The 19,427-nt window shown below is 36.7% G+C and overlaps 1 protein-coding gene across 3 annotated transcripts; it reads left to right on the forward strand.

Annotated features, from left to right (window-relative positions):
- The first annotated feature begins 6,348 nt into the window (after positions 1-6,348).
- LOC117407010 (CD276 antigen homolog) lies at positions 6,349-12,545 on the forward strand. Of its 3 annotated transcripts, XM_034011536.3 has the most exons (7): positions 6,349-6,535; positions 7,650-7,702; positions 8,187-8,243; positions 8,911-9,228; positions 9,870-10,145; positions 11,147-11,501; positions 12,035-12,545. In XM_034011536.3, exons 1-6 carry the CDS (start codon positions 6,522-6,524, stop codon positions 11,224-11,226), a joined length of 798 nt encoding a protein of 265 aa, XP_033867427.1. In that variant the 5' UTR covers positions 6,349-6,521; the 3' UTR covers positions 11,227-11,501; positions 12,035-12,545. The 3 variants fall into 3 exon arrangements, 2 of the variants coding, with proteins under 2 accessions (XP_033867427.1, XP_033867428.1); XR_004545010.3 differs by lacking the exon at positions 8,187-8,243 and having other exon boundaries at positions 7,650-7,698; XM_034011537.3 differs by lacking the exon at positions 8,187-8,243.
- The last annotated feature ends 6,882 nt before the right edge of the window (positions 12,546-19,427 follow it).

The following is a 19,427-nucleotide window of genomic DNA, read 5'->3' on the forward strand; positions in this document are numbered from 1 at the left end:
TGGTTATTCAAAAGTTACCCTTGTTATTTTTCATTAAGGAACAGAACAGCTAGTCAGCCAAAGACAGACCACTAATAAAAGGTTTCCTTAATGACATGTGTGTGGTTTGCAGATATGTTGGGTCTGCTTATGTCATTGCATTTATTTCTGCTGTTTTTTTTTATTTTCAGACTCATTGGGCCCTATTCATAAAGTACTTGCAGACTGCCGTAATCAAATGAATTTTGTTTAAAACTAACGAAAGTCGTCCATATTGCTATTCATAAAATTGAATGGATATACAGTCGTTCAAGAACGAAAATCTGTATAATAATAATAAAAAAAGACTCCCTTTCGAACACTGATCTTGTAGTATTTTTTGCAAAGCAAGCCCAAATTTCCCACCGACTGCATCAGCAGCACTAGTATACTATATATTGTAACGCTCCTTGAAAATAAACAGGTTCACACAGGCGGTATTCGTCCAAACTGTTTATTGTGAATAGAGGTAAAAGAAATAAAAAGAAAAGGACCGCTGTCAGCCATGGATCACGGCAAAGAAATAATAATAATAAAATAACTGTCTATTCTCAGTCTCTCACTTGCTTATATTATTCTGTGTATGAGGCCAGCATCTTCATGGGGTTGTTGCTAGCACTTCAGATTACAGGGATTGAATAGTCACGTTATTTCATTGTAATAACACATTCATTGTGTGCTGTTTTTCGGTAATTACATGGCAATAAACTTGTGAATATTTTTTTTTATTACCAAATGTAATTAAATTGTTACTCCATGACACATGCCCTTTCAAATGTACTTTTAGTTTACACACAGATTAGTTCAGCAGTGTCAGCTCATATGAACAAATCCCACCAGCAGAATACAAAAAAAAGAGTTTTGCTAAATCTGTAAATAAATAATTCCCACAAAATTATGATTTCTTCCAAGGGACTTGGGTTGAACCAGTGTTTTATAGTTGGACGAAAGAAATATCGCTTGTTATTTTTCAAGCACCTTCTGCTTCCCTTGCTGATCTTGCTGGAAACAGAACTGCCATATGCATATTTGTCAGCAATTTGTTTTGTAAAAGTATACATTTTTGTGTAATTTCTAATTACACAAATAATTTTTTGTAATTTTTTTTATATTGTAGTTCAATGTTTCTTTTATTAGACTGCCACTAGCTGGTGTAAAAGTCAATGAAATCACACAGTCGACTGTAGACACACGGGAAAGTCCTCAGAAATCCCCTGAATAGATCTGGATAAGAGTTCAACAATTGATTTGAGGGCAATGTAAATTACCAATGGAAGTTCCTTGGCAGCCCAAATAGATGCTTGTTTGGCATAATTATGCACACATTTTGTATAGATCACTTAATATTTTAGTTAATCTGGCATCTGACAGGTCTCTTCTGCTACAATTAAAAGCTATTTGTTAAAACTTCTGAACATATCTCAGAAAGCCAAGTCTATTCATAAATTCAGAATTTAAAAAAGGTGTTTATCTATAATCAGTGCTCCAGATGAGCTGTGTACTGGGTTGATTTTGCATGTTATCAAGCTTCTTATACTTCGTTGGTTCCCGGCGTCTCAATGGTCAATTGTGAATATACTGCATACGGTACTAGAGACTGGATCGTAGAAATGCCGGGGCAGCTTATTGTAGCCTGCCTGGGAATTGCCAGAAACACGTGAACAATGAGTTCAGGTTTTCATAACAAAAAAGAAAAAAACGTACGGTTGAATCCATGCACTGGAAATGTGTGTTGTGATGGGATAATAAGCACATAAGAATAATTGTTTAAGTTTTTATTGTAAGTTTTTGTTACGAGGTGACCAGAACTAAACACAATATTCTAGATGAGGTCTTACTAATGCATTGTAAAGTTTTAATATTACTTCATTTGATTTAAATTCAACACTTTTCACAATATATCCGAGCATCTTGCTGGCCTTTTTTATAGCGTCCCCACATTGTCTAGATGAACTCCTAAGTATTTTTCATAGATTCCTTCTTCAATTTCAGTATCTCCCACATGATATTTATAATGCACATTTTTATTGCCTACATGCAATACTTTACACTTTTCTCTATTAAATGTCATTTGCCATTGTCTGCCCAGTTCTGAATGCTGTCTAGATCATTTTGAATAGTGTACTTCTTTCTGGTTGTGTTTCTGAATAAAATATGGTTTGGTTTGGTTTGTAAATAAAAAAGTGTAACTTGTATAAAAACAAAATGTGTGCTGGATGGCAGGATTGGGAGGTTAGACCTCCCTGTCTGTCTAATTGAAACTTAATGTGCAGCAGGTGGCCAGGTGTGAATTGACAAATGAATGATCAATTAACTTTGGCCACCTGCCTGTTTTGTTCTGTTCTGTTCTGTTCTGTTCTGTTCTGTTCACCAGAGACTGTGTGGATAGCTAGGGAGTGGAAACCAAGTGCATGACCAAGGACCACAGTATGTTTATGGTAGGGATTCATTCAGGGGATTTTAATCCCACCAAAGTTTATTTGAGTTTGTGTTAGGGAGAAGGTTCCTGGTGCAGGACCTCCCTTTTAGTGGGAGTAGCGCACAGCCTGAGCTTGGCCACCTTTTGTTTTGTAGCTGTTTTTCCCACTGTGTTTTGTTTTTACTTTTCGCCACGCACATGTTTGTATATATCCTTCTGCACTAGGATACCATTGCTGGTACCCTAGTGGCAGCCACGTACAATTGCAGCTGACTATGATTGTTAATAAAACCTGGACGCCGGAGCTGCGTTTCAACATCAAACCCTCGGTGTCTCTCTTGTCTCTCTTGTAGCAGCATGGGGATGTGTAACGCTGTATTACAGGTACATATTTAAACAGTTGTAGCAACACGTGGGGATGTGGAATGCTATATTTTTCGGAACTCTGCTACTTACTCTTCAATGATCTTGCATACTGAAGACTGGGATACTCCCTGCCTTGCAGCATTAGACATCTGTTCTAGTTAATCAAAATGTAGGGCCAAGTTGCCTTTGGTCAAAACTGGAATTGGGTGTGTTCTGTTGGTGGAAGCTTCCAAATCTGCCTTAAGTAATTCACAAAGATTATAAAGGGTTTGCTTATCAACCCAATAATGCCTCAACACTTGTTAATTGGTGGCATCCATAAAGGTGACCCTGGAGCGAACACATTTGTTCAGCAGTGTATGATCTGGTCCTATGATCTGGTATGTTCTCTCATCCTCTGCAACAGGATGAGAGAATATACCAGATCACAAAAGCAACTAAACCATCTTGCCTTTCTCTGATCAAAAGTCACAGTTTCAGCAGGGATTTATATAATACATGCACATTTACACCATTGACTTCAATTTACACATTCAAATTAAAATTGGACTTAACAAGACTGAAAAATCACTTTGCAAGTTTAGTAAAATGCACATTTACTCAAATACGTAAATTTACTTGGTGTGAGCAGACAATTAGTAAAGTACATTTACTCAAAAAAAACCCCCGTAAAGTATAACTTTACTTACCTTGGAAAATTGTAAAAATGAGTACATTTACTCAAAACAGCCCATACTTATGAGTAAACACCTTTACTATCTTTGGAAAATCAGATCCATAGTGTCTAAATTGGAAAGTAAATTACTCAATAACCCAACACCTTATCAGGAGCGCTGTCTACAATAATACATATACATATACACTAAAAAATGTTATTGGATTTAATCATACACACTGACCTGTATAGAAAGTCACAGTTCTACTGGGCATGCAAACGCTTGAGGGAAGGTTACACTTGTGATGTAAGGGAGTGCAGAAGTAACCCTTTACTGTGATGCAAGTTGTGAGCAGCAGTATAAGATATAAATGTGACCCGGCTATTTAACTGTATATCTATTGTACATTGGCTATATTGTTGCCCCTTTGAGGAATGTAAAAAAAAAAGAAAATAACATCTATATTTCATAAAGTGCACAGAACACAAAAACCATTTATGAATGCAGAACTCATACCCAGTAATGACTGACACCAACAGATTCAACATTCTGTGCAATTATTTTTCATTTTTGATGAGACATGTTGTGCAAAGAAATGTCCCTCCTCTGAGGGAAATGTAGGGGATAAACAGAGAGTCTTTCAAGTGAATAAATGTAACAATGGCAGGGGAATACAGAGGGCATTTTCCATAGATACACAAGCCAATAATATAAAAAAATAAATAAAAGAGCCCTGCAATAATTACAGACAGACAGATAAACATACACACTGATTGTGTCTTTGTTGTTTAAACAAAACTGAAAACTACTGAATAATTGCTTCCTTGATAACAAAAAAATAAGGAATATGGTATAGCTCACTCTGTCACCAGCAGTGGTGTAGTTGAGCCATTCTGAACCTTGACTCAAGAATTAACTTAAGCATCTTTACCAGTTTGTTATGAAAATGCTTATATGGTGCCCGACCGCTCTGATTTCAGTCAGTCATCCTTGTGATGGAATGAAGAGAACATTAGGGGCTTCTATTACAAACTATATCGATCTCTCTCTTAACTTACAGTACCAGAACAGCTGTCTTTTTTTTATCTGATGAGATCAAATGAGGCAGGTCCAGAAGCAAAAAAGACTCAGAATGTAGTGTAAAATGTAATTTTTCAGAACTTGTGGCAGATAGCCTTTCAAAATAAATTCAAAACCAGTTCTAATTGTACTAATACAGTTCTTAAATTGGTGCTGAACAGAAAATAAGTGTGCGTGACTGGTAATTTTATTGAATACACAGCTCCAGAAAAAAGACTGGGAGGACATACAGGGCATCATGGTGATTGAAGTTCCGCACTGGTGATGACCTCATAATTGAAAGGAATAGAAAAAAAAAACATGCAAGATAAAAATAGGCAAAACATAACCAAAGCACCAAAGTCAACACTTACCCACTGGATGCTTTCAAAACAAGCCACCTTTCCTGGAAAACCGCCCATCTATCAGTACTGATCAAGGGGGAGCAGCCTAAAAGTCGCATGCATTACATATTAAATGTTACCTCAGATTCAATGTACAAATAAAACGTGAATTCATATAATTTGTTTTAGAAAAGGCAATATTTTAAATGGCGTTCCGGAACTTTAAGATTTAGGACTACACCACTAGTCACCAGTAATGTCCTAGGAGGGATTAATAATAATAATAATAATAATAATAATAATAATAATAATAATAATAATAATAATAATAATAAATAGTAATCACCATAATGACTAGGGTGTGAAATATGTATCAACAACTGCTGCTCCAGAGTCACTTACAATAGAACCTTGGTTTCATCCAAAGGACGGAGCACAAGGAGGTTAAGTGACTTGTTCAGGGTCACACTCAGCGAGTCAGTGGCTGAGCCTAGATTTTAACTGGGAACCTCCTGGTATGAAGCCCTTTTCTATAATCACTGGACTACCTTACTTCAGATTCATCTAATTTTTATTTAAGGGTTGTAACAAATAGTGACCTGTGCACCAAAACAGGAACACCTTGATCAAACAAATATTCATCAAGGGCCTGCTTACACTGACAACTTTAAAATAGGAACCTTCGCTGTTAAAACCCAACACAACCATGTGCTATCCGCTTCACAGGCCTTGATGGGCCAAATGGCCTTTTCTCGTCCCCAAACATTTCGTATGTTCTTAATATTTCAAGATTGAAAAAAAAAGAGATCCAAGGAAATACATTTTTTAATGTTATTCTGATGAATAATTATGACTATCTAAGTGGCTTGTGGGTCAGTCCATGACAAATCAATCATTTCAGGAAGGTCTCTGTCCTGACCTCTTCCAATTTTGAGGCTGTTTGGCAGGGATATTTGGATGGCACACAAAGAGAGCTTTCCAGCATTAGTTTACTTTTTACAGTAGCATTACAAATAAAAAAAAGTGGTTGGTGCTTTTATGTCATTGGCCTGATCTGGGAGCCATTTCGGATCAAATATTTGATGAACTCTCACATAAAAAACATTTGATCTAGAGATGTGAAACTTGGGGAAATCTTATATCTCGATGGCACCAACATCTCAGCCAAACAGCATCAAAATCCATGACCATTTCGAGCAGTAGTGGTGGCATAATTCACTTTTAAAAGTTGTTGACCCAGATGTGCTTTGATCTTAATGCATACAGTAAATACAGGTCATTTAACTTTGAAGAATGTGATGAAGCATAAAAAAATGACATTTGTATTTACCTGTTTACACCAAAACTCACCCTCTTCCCTTACACCGTTATCATTTGGAATGCAGTGGGAGTGTCACAGACGCCTCCTATCTGCATTTGAGAGGTGGAGTTAGTTTAAGTGAGGAAATCAGCAGTGAAAAGCCCACACTTCAGAGTGAGAGCGGACTGTTTCACATGGGTAGAGGAAGGAAGCACCAGTATTGTTTTACTCTCGTTTTTTTTTCTTTTTCTCAAGACCTTTGATGGGGATTTCTAGACTCTCTCAGGCAGAATGATTCCTTTGTGTTGTCCGGCTGGCATCTAGAAATTTCACAAAGCGGTGTAACAGAGAAGAGCAACATGAAAAAGCCACGGTATGTTTGACATTACATGTCCTAGTTTTTATCCATGCACAATGTTATTCAGTTTGTTTAGTTCAAAGTCGTTTAAGTTTGTAAAGCACATCTGCAGTTGCTTTGGCAAACTCTCCAGTAGTTTTGGCACCAGTGGAAATCCTCTCTAAAGCAGCCCAGATGTTTTGTGTCTATGATGCCAGGAAAATAAGGACCAACTATTAACTATTAACAACCAGCCAATAAACATGTTCATACACATTATTTATGTTTCTGATGTTAGTTAATAAATAACAGGCCAGCTAAAACTGCAAAGATTAGAGCCCTATGGATTATCATTTATCAATTCAATATTTGGAATTACTGTAGTAATGTTTAGCATATTAAATCAGGTTTGTATGAGCGGGCGTCTTAACCACAATGCAGAAGAGCTGGGTGCTTATAGAGCTTTTAACCTCACCTCACCGACAGAGAACAGAATCCGTAATGGCATTGCATCACACAGCACTGCCTGTGACATTAGTTTAGAAAGATCTTCATGTATAACCCTTAGCTTACAATAAACAAGGTTTTTCAACAGTTAGTAAACTAAAAGGTGGCCCTTAAAATAAAGCGTGATCAGTTGATAATTATTTCCATTTCTCTTTGAACTTTTTTTAGATTTTATCAATGTATCTGATTCCCCAGTGCGATCCCAATATTAGCATTTCTAAAGACTGCAGTCTTCCCAGCAGGATGTTTATGAACAGAACTTTCCTCATAGTTACAGATAATATTTGTGTTAGTTTTTCAATCGGATGAATGTTTTGAATATATGTTCACTGACTTGTGGACCACATTTCTGAATGACTCATACCCTTTCACACAGGCAATGCTACTCTGAGGCTTAGTGAGTGCATATTGTGCCTTGACAAGGGCCAACACAAATGAACAATCTCTGTTTAAATGACATGCAGATTCATATTGGACATTGGCATTTAACAGTTTTATTATACTAACATAACTATTATCATAGTGATGTTTCAAAATGTCATTCTAATTGACTCTTGGTGAAATACAGCACAGTTCAGGGCATGGTGGATCTGTACATTCATATATATATATATATATATATATATATATTATTCTTTTACAGGGCCAGAAATCTCCTCTCAGCTTTCTGTCTCCTTGCTAGCCTTTTTACTGTAGGTAAGTGCTTTATAACTGACCTTGTATAAGTGGTATACACTTCAAATGGAAATGTCAATAGATATTATTTAACAATTGTAATGTTTTTTTGGTATTTGGTTTCAGTCGTAATACGCATTCATCACTTTTAATTAAAAAAAAAAATCTTTTAAATAAAAGTGAGTGGCTTCTTAGGTGTTTATTTAAAGTACTGTGGGGCAGCTTCAGCTGTGAAAGGTTCAATATATAAATACAAGATTATTAGTATTGTTGCTGTTTACAAGCAGCGAGTCTTCAACAGCAGTCATCTCATTTCTATTGCACTTCCTCAGACATCAGAGTATAAGAGTGTTTTCTGTTTCATACACAAGTGACGTGGCAGCCGTGTTACTGTACAGTAAACACTGATTACGGGCAATCAAATACTGACAGAACAAAGTAATGCGTATTGGTTCAATCAGATTTATTGTCCTGGAAATTAAATTATTGCTCATTTTATTACCAGGTTTCTGTAGAATAACTGGTCTGGTGGCAGATATCCCTATAAGAAAAAACAGAACAAGTAAGGCAATCAGTATCTATGCAGATTTCAGTGTGAACCTTGATAGCAGGGTCGCACTCTCAGCACATTACCATTTGAAAACCGGACACTTCCTCTGGTTTTTACTATTTCAAACAGCATTGTGGGTTTCAATCGTAGTTAACAAGAGAAGTGAAAGTCTGCAGGCTTCACGTGTATGCCCCCACATACATATTTGACATTTAATACAAAACCAACACCTCAGAGTTTAGAGAGAGGAACAAAGGAGAGAGAACAATAACAGCAAGCATATATTGAAACCAAAAATGTGTGTGTGTGTGTGTGTGTGTGTGTGTGTGTGTGTGTGTGCGCGCGCGTCTGTCTGTCTGTCTGTCTGTCTGTCTGTCTGTCTATGCTGTTTTATTTTAATACATAGAGGAGAATTATACTGTTAAATCAAGTGTGATTATTATGAAACCATTCCAGACAGTTGTCATTTGCCACCAAAAATAGCCTGGAAAAGCTTCATGAATATCAAGCTCTCTTTTATTAATAACATGCATTTTTTATTTTAACTCTTTGTGAATAGGTCCCATCCAATATCTCAAATGCCTAAGATGTTATTAGTTAGCTATTACAGTGGAGCACGTTTCTGATAGACATGCACGTGTACGATGAATAACGGTACTTTGCTTTACCGTTGGTACAGCTTGTGTGAACAGCCCCATCATTGGAATTATTGGAGAGGCAGTGATGCTGCCCTGTCCCTGCATGTCACCGATCAACCCAGATCTACTGTACCTCTACTGGCAAATACAAGAAACAGTGGTAGATACCTTTATTAAAGGAGAGGCATCCAGGTCGCACCAGGATAAAATGTATCACAACAGAACCAAGCTGTTCGTCAGAGAAAACAGTACCTGCTCTCTCCTTCTTTCCCAACTATCTGTAAAGGATGAAGAAACATATGAATGTCTCCATGGTAGCCCGGATATAAAAAAGAATTATGTTTCTTTGCTTGTAGCTGGTAAGTTTTGAATATATGTTTTTTTTATTTATTTAAAACAAAAGTGACGGTTTAGCATGTTGACTGGAATAGATAAATACATAACAACTGTAACCATTGTAATTATAAATGATTTCTTATGTAGTGGGGACATCTAGTGGTCAGAATTATTAGCATAGATGCCTCGATGGTCAAGTTAGAGATACATACCGAGCACTTACCCTGGGTAATTCCAATAGTTAATTCCCAGGTATATAATTATATTTAATAAACATATTATGTTCTTGTACTTATTTATTGTGTTGTTTATTTCAGTGTTTTAACTGCCGTAATAGCAGTGGTCGAGTCAAGCAAACCCATCATTTCAAATGACTGTAATGAAAGACGTTTGTTCTTGTTGGTAGTTTTTATAATTGCAGCAGAATGGGATCCCCTAAAGATGAGTCCACCTTGTCACCTTTTCTGAAAATAAAAACGCTGCTTCAAACCTCGTCTTGTTCAGAAAAACCTTTGAGATACACAGTTAATATTTAGAGACTCTTGGATCTTGATCACAAACACTTTGGTTTCAGGATGATAAGAGATTAAACTGTTATATGATTCTCCCAGTCACGTTTGATTAGTGTCTGTTCCATTGCATTATTTCCACTTTCTGGTTCCAGCTAACTACACGTCTCCGGTGCTGCAAGTCCCAAGTGAACAGCCTAGGGGGCGCTACACCTGCACTGCCACTGGAGGATTCCCAGAAGGCACCATTTACTGGCTCCTGGATAACCAGCCACTGCTCTGGGATCCTGAACCACAACAGAGTGTGCTGGATGAGTCTACGGGTCGCTACAACGTCACCAGCACACTAGCTGCCAATATCTCCCAGGACTCCACTCTCACCTGCATTGTAGAAAACAAGAGGCTGCACGTCAATCTTTCTCAAACATTAAGTAAGGCTGACAGTTTTTTTGTTTTCCTTCTTTGTAATTGTTTTGTCTCAGAGTAGTTTTTAGCAAGCATTTTATCATGACCCTTCTTGCTCCATTGCACATATGGATGGGTTATGATTTTAATATGCTTTTTCTTTTTCTTGTTTTGGATTTAAAAATAATTTAAAAAATGTAAACCTTGAAAAAGAAAAAAAATGATCAGTGGCCGCAAGACATTTACCTGAAGGATATGTCCGATTTATTACTGAATAACAGAAATCAGATGAATTGCTCATTTGAAAAATGTTATTTAAGGATGGAGATTAGGCTATATTGGGTAAAACCCTCAAATCATATTTGGGACAGGGAACACATTTATGAACCTAAACTAAAGCACAACATGGTCCTTATCATTGAATGTTTGTGCTGGAATGTTGTTCTAAATGCAATGCTGATTACATTTTCAACAAATAGAATTATACAGCCGATGATGTCACTTATAAAAACATGTCCGAAAAATAGACATTCAAGTACAGTACTACTATCCAGTATAGAAGGAGGGTTAATTACATTATTGTTAAGCATAGAAAAGTATGTATTAAATAGCCAAGAGACTGTTGTATTACAATAAACCAAAGACAGCTGTAAACACAGTGAAATACAGGAAATACATTTCCACTGGGATTGTTTTATTTGCTTTTATTATTTGAAATAACTGATTGAGAGAGAAGTGAACGTGTATTATTATAAAGCAGGTTACATTGTCAATGTATTATCACGTATCAGATAATAAGACATATTTGAATGATGTAAACAGTGATTTTAATACTCTGTAAATATGAATCCAGCTATGGATAATGCCCTGAGGTTATTTACATTTATATTAGAAGAAAACATGTCTAAATTATGTATTACTGATTACTGGGTGTCAGACTAGACCTTACTGATTATTGCAGATCATGGACTATAAATAATTCCTAATTAGCAAACTAATTCCTGTATTTGTATTTTTTTTATTCTAGATTCTCCCAGTACTCAAGATACCCCACAGAACCACATAGTCATACTTGTTGTGGTAGTATTATTATTATTTATTTCTTAGCCGACGCCCTTATCCAGGGCGACTTACAATTGTTACAAGATATCACGTTATTTTTACATACAATTACCCATTTATACAGTTGGGTTTTTACTGGAGCAATCTAGGTAAAGTTCCTTGCTCAAGGGTATAACAGCAGCGTTCCCCACCTGGGATTGAACCCATGACCCTCCAGTCAGGAGTCCAGAGCCCTAACCACTACGCCACACTGCAGTATCTTGCTGTGGTGTTATTGTTGTGGTCTGTCTTGGAATAACAATGATGAGAAGATATCTGGGGTATGTCAATTATTATTATTATTATTATTATTATTATTATTATTATTATTATTATTATTATTATTATTATTATTATTATTATTATTTTCACATGATCCTCATGAACCAGATACACTTCCCACCCTATATTCATTACACCCTATATACATGACATTGTGTTTAACCTACACTGAGGGTTACTGAACCTCCTTCCACCACGGAGCACCCCAGAGACAGAGACAGTGCATTACAGCACACAACTGATAATGGATACACGTTTAACATTTCACCATCACGAGTTAATGTATAACAAAGACTGCATTAATGTTTTATTAGTTAACTGTCATATACTATATATATATCTATATCTATATCTATATGTATATAGATATATATATACACATACAAAATTCCGTCTTTATTCATGTCATCTTGTTCTTATATTTGACTCTGACTATAAGAAAAAAAAGTAAATTTTAACAAATGGTTCCAAATTTTAATATAATGTTATTAAAAAATAATAATGAAGATTTTCGTCTTTTTTTTTTTTCAAGAACTTCACAAAGGACCATACATCACAATAATACTGTGGTATAAGGAAAGCAATGATGGAAACGTCAATGTATTGAAAAGAAAAGAAAAACTGTTTGCTTCATGGAAGCTGTTTTGAAACTCATTGTTTAGACTGTTCCCCTTGAGAGACATCAGACAATTGTGCAATCCTGGATACGGAAACCCTCCCAATGGGTGCCTTCATGAGCCTTGTTTCCAAGTCTGTCATATTTGCTGTCCATTGTCAATGAAACAGACCAGCAACAGGGCCATATACAGCTGAACCCACTTAACACACTTCAAAGGGACGGAGCATGACAATAAGCAGAGTGACGTTATCAGCAGATCATCAATAACCTAATAAACCAAAGACCACGTACACATTTAAACCGGTTCTCTTCAAAGTCCTCCTGTATGCATTGTATTACTTGTACTGTAACATTTGAAATGTATTTGCTTACGATTGTAAGTCGCCCTGGATAAGGGCTAAGAAATAAAAAATAATAATAATAATGCATTCTTTTAGGAGTAGAAGTCACCGGAGAGTTGTGATAGGCACTCAAAACTGAATTCCTGTTTTTAAGAATCTTTAATATCATTGACGGCTGTGAAGAAAATGTTAGTTTGTTTGTTTGTTTTTCTCTCCTTTCTTGGATAGAGCAGTCTCGAAGTTTAAATCTTTTAGTTTCAGAGACTTCATTTTAATCTGCAATGGTAAACAAAACCCACTGAACTCACAATCTCCACGAGTCAAGCTGGGTGATCATGTGACCACAAGGCTGTCGAGTACGGTGTATACAGAATGTATCAAAATACAGGCCAGTGGATGCAGGCATGTTGAAGTGATATTGAGTGGGCGGAAATCAAGTGTATGACTGTTACATTTCCTTGATATTAAGCGGAGTGTGACATTAACCCACGTGATATTATCAGGAACTTGTTCCCATTCATTCCCATTATATTGTGGCGGGAACATTTCAATATGATGATAATAAGCTGGGAGTGATAACAATACTAAACTATAGTTTGACTATATTAGAAATGTCATGAATTCCACTTGCGGGATTCACCAGTCCTGTGAAGAACACTCCAATTTACACATGACACATGTTTGTCTTTGTATTGATTTTTTTCAAGCACTGTACATGAGATTCTTCTACTGAGTAGCTGTTTATTTCATCTTTGATCTAATGAATGTGGGAATTCTCAGTATATATTTACCTTGCAGTGCTTCCTGTAGTTAAGATCAGTCTCTTCCATAATGTAATCACAGTTGGATGCAGTAAATGAACAACTGGTCCAGTGCCAAGATACTTCAATGTTAAACTGCTTCTCAGCTGCTGGAAAGGTCGCTCAAAGTTTAATGCAAACAGTGAGAAGAGACTCCACTATGTGTAATGATTCCCATGTTGCCAGGACAGTCATTAACAAACAACTATACACATACTGTTTATGTTTCATCATTAGTCTACAAACTGAGTACACATGTTGCTTCAGTAGCTATAATAACTATTCAACTTAGTCTTACATCCAGGTTTCAGTGCTGCATAAGAGATACCCATACTAGTGGTATTAACAGAAGATAGTCTGCGCTCGAAGAATAGAATAAGAAAAGAATAGAAAGAGCATTACTGCCATTCATTGTTGTCAGTTCCTGTAGGTATTATTTGGGAAATGCCGTGAAGAGAACCTGCCTGCCTACAATTTTTTTTTTTTTTTTGGGGGGGGGGGGGGGGGGGGGTGTATTTTCTGAATTCTTTTGTTTAATAATGGATGCTCCCCATGGGATTTTATTTTTATATATACATCCTCCCCTCGTTATATTGCCCATCGCTATACTGCGGATTCAGATATATCGCGGTCCTGGAGTTGGCTCCCCATTTTTACTGTCTAACTGCATGTACCTTAGCTGCAATATACATATGCACTTAGAATTACTCTTCGTTTTATTTCGTACTGCACACCACAAACAACAATATACAAAACAATTAAAAATAAAGCATTAATATCATACTGTTATCATATACACATGCATTGCACAATAACACAAAGCAAATTAAATATCTACTTGTTGAAGCGGTTTTATGCACGAGCGAAAGCCACAAGGCAGTCTCGTCAGCTCCCTAGCAACAAGCCTCCTATGTTGGGAATGGATTCTTTCAATGCAGTGGGTTTGTGCATTTAAGAAAGGAGAGGAAGACTCATGAAATTAATTGGAGACTGACGTTGATGAGAAGCAATTACCCTCTGCTGCACGAATTAAAATGGTGTGCTGCTTTTTATACGAAAAATGAGAAAAAGTGTGTTGCTTAGAGGATTTATATTGGACCCTGACGCCCCTGATAAAACGAGGGAGTGGTTGTACAGTATTTGTTTGCCTATTTGTTTTTCTATGGGTCCCTCATTATATCGCGGCCCTCAATATATAGTGGATTTATATTGGACTCTGACACCTGCGATATATTGAGTGGGTGGTGTAGTTTGTCAGAAAATCTAAAGCGTTGTTATTTGTTCATGTGCTTATACTGTCACATTCATAGCACCTTGCAAATGTATGTGTTTTCTTGATACTGTGAGAACCAAGGGTAGAACTGGCAGCCCCAGGTGCTGAAAACAAACCCATGAATGGCGTGCATATGTTTTTTAACATAGTGATTCCCTGAGTTTCTAGATGTCTACTTAATACTGAGAGCAAGCATATATGCTGTGCATACATATAATGTGAATGAATTTCATTCTATAGGTACAGGATAAATTGTTATCATCCCCTTAAAAAAACAATTTAAATAATGTCACTTTATTGTTATTTAATAGGCCAATTTCCTGTATTAAGGCTGCATTCAGTTATCTCTATTCCTTATAATGAAGCATACTAATTCCTGTTAAATGTGTATCTGTTATTAGCGTTATTAACAGTCAAAACTGTAACTACTTTATGTTAAGCTATATCTAGGTATAGTACTGTTGCTATTGTAACACTAAAAACCTTTATAATTGTTTGTGACAGAGATCGAATGATTCTTGGTGTTCGATCTCCCTCTCGACCTGTGAGGGCACGGTGCACAAGGAACAGAGTACCCTTAATTAAATGGCACGACAATTTATTCCGTAGGGTAGATGGAAGTCGGTCATTTAGGACGGGGGCGGAGCCACGGCACCCAAGCTCATTGACCCGGACGGTAAGCGGCGTGGCATCCGAGGAATGGAGGAGCGGATGCGCTCGTTAACCTCGGGGTCATGGGCGAGGGTATAAATAGGGGGCATGGCTTGAGTGATCTGTTCCTTTGCAAATGGTTAAAATTACATAACCGAGAAGGAGCCCGTAATAAAGAAATAAACCGTGAGTGTTTCGTGTCTGTGTACTAACACTGTGTGTCTTGTGTGTTGTTTTCACTAAAGATTACTAAGCACGATCCGGAGCTGCAGCCGCAGGCCAGCAAAAACCCGGACTTCACCATTCACCTTTTCCACTAGAGGAACTGTCTTTGTTTTCACCACTAGCACTAGAATCACGCACTGTCTAATTGTGTCTGTGTTTTGTGTTTTGTGTGGGTGACGGAGCGGGACTTTTGGTTACGGGTCAAACCCGTGGGATTACAAACCGAAGTGATACACGCCGCTGTATCACTTCCAACATTATCATTATTTACAGGTTTGCCTTAAGGCTCTGGACATTTATCAGATTAAATAAACACCCTTGCACCTGTACAAACGTTGTCCGTGTGATTACTCCGCTCTGCACTGCACACACCTGTACGTCTTTACCACTTTGCCACATTGTTATTTTTCAATATTAAAATGGTGAATCTTTTTCTAACTAATATTAGCCCCATATGTGTTCAATGCCCTGATTAGAGATACATTCTTCATGCCTCTGCTGTATACAATGACTTACCTGTAAGTTTGCATTAATTCAATTAGAGTTTTTGTTTAGTTCTGCTTCTTGACTAAGAAGAGAAGCCGTGTGCATGGTTTTCTGTTCAGAAGTGAGCGGGTTGTGCCCAACTCTCATTCCGCAACTGAGCTTTCATTCTTGTTGTTTGCTTTAAAATTCTGTTTGACTTGTGTTTTTTTCATTACAGAAGTTGTTGTAATATGAATGAAAAGAAAGTAACCCTGTATGGTTTTAAAAGAGTGTGAGATTCTTGAAAGAGCCAGCATCACGTCCATAACCGCTAAGATGTATTGAACACTGTTGTGCTGTTTCCTATCTGCCTGGATCACTTGAAATAACTTTCAGTACTTTTTTGACCTGCTTCAAACAACTCCAATCTAAGCTGAAGGGGGTCGGGTAGCTGCACGGTACACCCTGATAAAGGTCCATAGACAGCTTATTCTCACTCGAGAGTTCTCCCGAGCTAACTTTTACAGACAGTAGCTACTCCTGCAGCAGTGTCTTCTGGGATGAATGAACTCAATATCCTGTCAGTTTTAGATGTGTTTTATTATTGTATTTGTAGATTTATTTTTTAGAATATGATGTTACATTTTAAGATAAGAGTACACAATTAAAGTGATAGTATTAACACAGCTGTACTGCTAAATCTATAGTGTGAATATACAATATATACAGTATAATGTGTGGAGGCAAAAGCAAAATTGCATAGCTATGAACCTAGCATTGTATGGTAACTCATTATGGACAAAAAAGTGAGATCACAAGATTCATTTTCTCAAGGTCTTAGCAATTCAAACCTTTGTGGTCAAGATTCTATTTTGTGATTTTAACATTCTTTAAGATGGGTATTTTCAGAAATAAATAAATACATAAATAGCACATAGCTGTCCCTGGATAGCAACTAGCACCAGAATCAAGGAAAACATGTTCTTACCAGTAACTTTTTAATATTGCATCTGGTAAGTAAGGAATGTGTGTAATCATTGTCATGTAATTCAGCAGCTTGTTATGCATGTATAAACTAAGCAGCGGTTTAGTTATTTATAAATGCGGTCCAAGAATCTTGCATAAAATATATGGAGGCTTTACTGCTGTGCTGATGGATTGAATATGTTTGCACTTTGTGTAGTAAAGCTTTATATAACTAGTAAGAATTATCAATAATTATGATCTTTCAAGGAGATTACTAAATCTTTCTATTATATTGTCTAGTCTCAATTGTAACTTTAACCTGATATTTATTAACAGAGAGAATTACAGATAAACGCTTTATTACTCTGTAATTACTGTTAATATAAAGAGTGAAAGACTATGAGAAATAAGCAAGGTGGATCGATGGATGTTGCCTTTTCAGCCCTTCAAATATCAAGCCCACGGCCTTCAATAAAAATGTAACAGCCACTCGTCTTTTTAATAATAGTTATAAAAAACAGACAACCCTTTATCAATCCTACTAATCAAGAGATAATTCTTCCAAATGTTAATTAGTGTCTACTGAATGACTAAGCTTCTGATTGTAAATGGAGAATATCGCATTACTTTATCAGGTGTATACAGTATATCCATTTAAGACCATAAATTTTTAAATGTTACTGGTAATTTATATTCAATTAGTTTGCCTGCCGAAATGTCCTTACATGGCATATTGAATTAATCAAACTGTTTGCAGGAGTTTATCATGATGCCCTTTTGGAAGGAGAATGCTTAAACAGTCTGCTAATGAATCTTGTCACATGGTGCCTTGGTAATAGATTTTCATTGTGGGGGTTTCACATTTACATCCTTGAAGCTGGCAAGGAGGAATTGGCTCAGAGTAGGCTTGATTATTAAAACTAGGGACATCTTTATTGTCCAGAGTCCGGATGTGTTGAGTGACAGGGTTGTAAAGTTGTTCTTATGTTTTGAACTGAGTGGTTCAATTTAATCGAATTGTGCTGCTTTTCTCTGTTTGAAAGAGTGGCATTACAAGAATGCTGGTTTATCGTGTTACAAGAAAGCAACAAGCTTGAGGCAGAGGTTTGCTCCCCAGAAAATGAATTATTTTAACCATTAAACCTTACTTTGAAACGCTCCGTTAATAACACTAATGTTTCAGATACAGACAAAACAAGTCTACACCAGCAGTGTATACAGGATCATCTTAAAACCAACACATTATTTTAAACATAAAAGCTCAATTCTAAATAAATTCGCCATACAAATTATATACAAACTAAAAGAGCATGGAACACTTCTGTCTCTTATTACTATGTATTTACATAGTAAATACATGTGTACTTACACAAAATTACACTGTTATTATGCAGAAAAGGATTTGGGTTATGGTCAGGGTTACATGATTCCTTGTAGAGTACAAATCAATGGTTATGTTTTTTTATATATATAAAATTGTCAATCCCAAAAGACAAAGCACTATTTCATGCACAGCCCCGGACTAAAGGACACAGTTGAAAACTGACTGGAGACAGAGCTAGGTTTACTGTTTCTGTTAAGGTGCACTTTCCTGTAAAAGAGCAGACCAGTTCTAGGTGTGGTAAGTGTCTGTATTTCCCAACACAAGCCTTGAGATGGCAGTAGTAAGCTACGGATGTTGAGAAATGACAATAAATAAATAAATAAATAAATAATATGGCCTCCCACTGTACGGGTTGTCTTGCTGCTTTCATATTTAAGGGTTACACACACTTCGATATTTTAATGATGGACATGTATATCCATTGCTACTGTAACTTGAAGAAGGGTAAAGAAAGTAAAACAGGAAATAAAGGCAGATGTAACTGCTGTGATTGTTATGTCTTAGCCAGCAGAAAGGGCTATTCTGAACTTGTGCTACTAAGATACTTGAATTGTTGGTGTCTGCTTGTCGCATTACAGCTGTTTGCATGCTGCAGCTTCAGTTTGTGTCCTTTAACTTTAATAATGGGCGCTGGGTTTCTTCAGCTGTGTATTTGTGTGGGGGCAAGGCCATGTGTTAGCATGGGAGAAAAACCCATTGCAGAAGGCACCAAAGTGCTTGATTATTATTTTAATGCAATAAAAAAATGATGTGATCATTTAATTAATACATGGAACTAGTTATTGTTACTTTTGCATATTATGCTTTCTTTTGTAAAGACAGAAAGTAAACACAAATGATGCAAATGGTACCATTTTCTGACAAGAACAGGTGTAGATCACTTGAGAGAAAACAATTAATGTCACACTTGAGAGAGAAACACAGGTGGTATCTCTCTCATTCAGAAGACCAGTATTAATCGTCTCTGTTATTTATGGTTATGATCGATGAAGTTGTTCATAGGTTGTGATGCATGCTTTCCTCGTTTAATGCTGATTTCATGGGGGTCTGCAGAGACTGCTGACTCTAATCTTTGCAGCCAGTCAGACGGACTTGACAAATGGGCAGCCCACAGGGAAGGGGGGGGGGGGGGGGGGGAGAGCTTCCAGTTATTACTTCAGCTACTCACCACAGAATTGGAAAATCAAATGAAGTAAATGAT

The sequence above is a fragment of the Acipenser ruthenus genome, unplaced genomic scaffold, assembly GCF_902713425.1.
Source record: "Acipenser ruthenus unplaced genomic scaffold, fAciRut3.2 maternal haplotype, whole genome shotgun sequence".
NCBI classification, from domain to species: Eukaryota; Metazoa; Chordata; class Actinopteri; order Acipenseriformes; family Acipenseridae; genus Acipenser; species Acipenser ruthenus.

Excerpts from the sequence above, each read along its gene's own strand:
- LOC117407010 (XM_034011536.3), top strand. Across the intron at positions 9,229-9,869 it reads TGTTTCTTTGCTTGTAGCTG|CTAACTACACGTCTCCGGTG; the intron begins GTAAGTTTTGAA and ends TTCTGGTTCCAG. Across the intron at positions 10,146-11,146 it reads CAATCTTTCTCAAACATTAA|ATTCTCCCAGTACTCAAGAT; the intron begins GTAAGGCTGACA and ends TTTTTATTCTAG.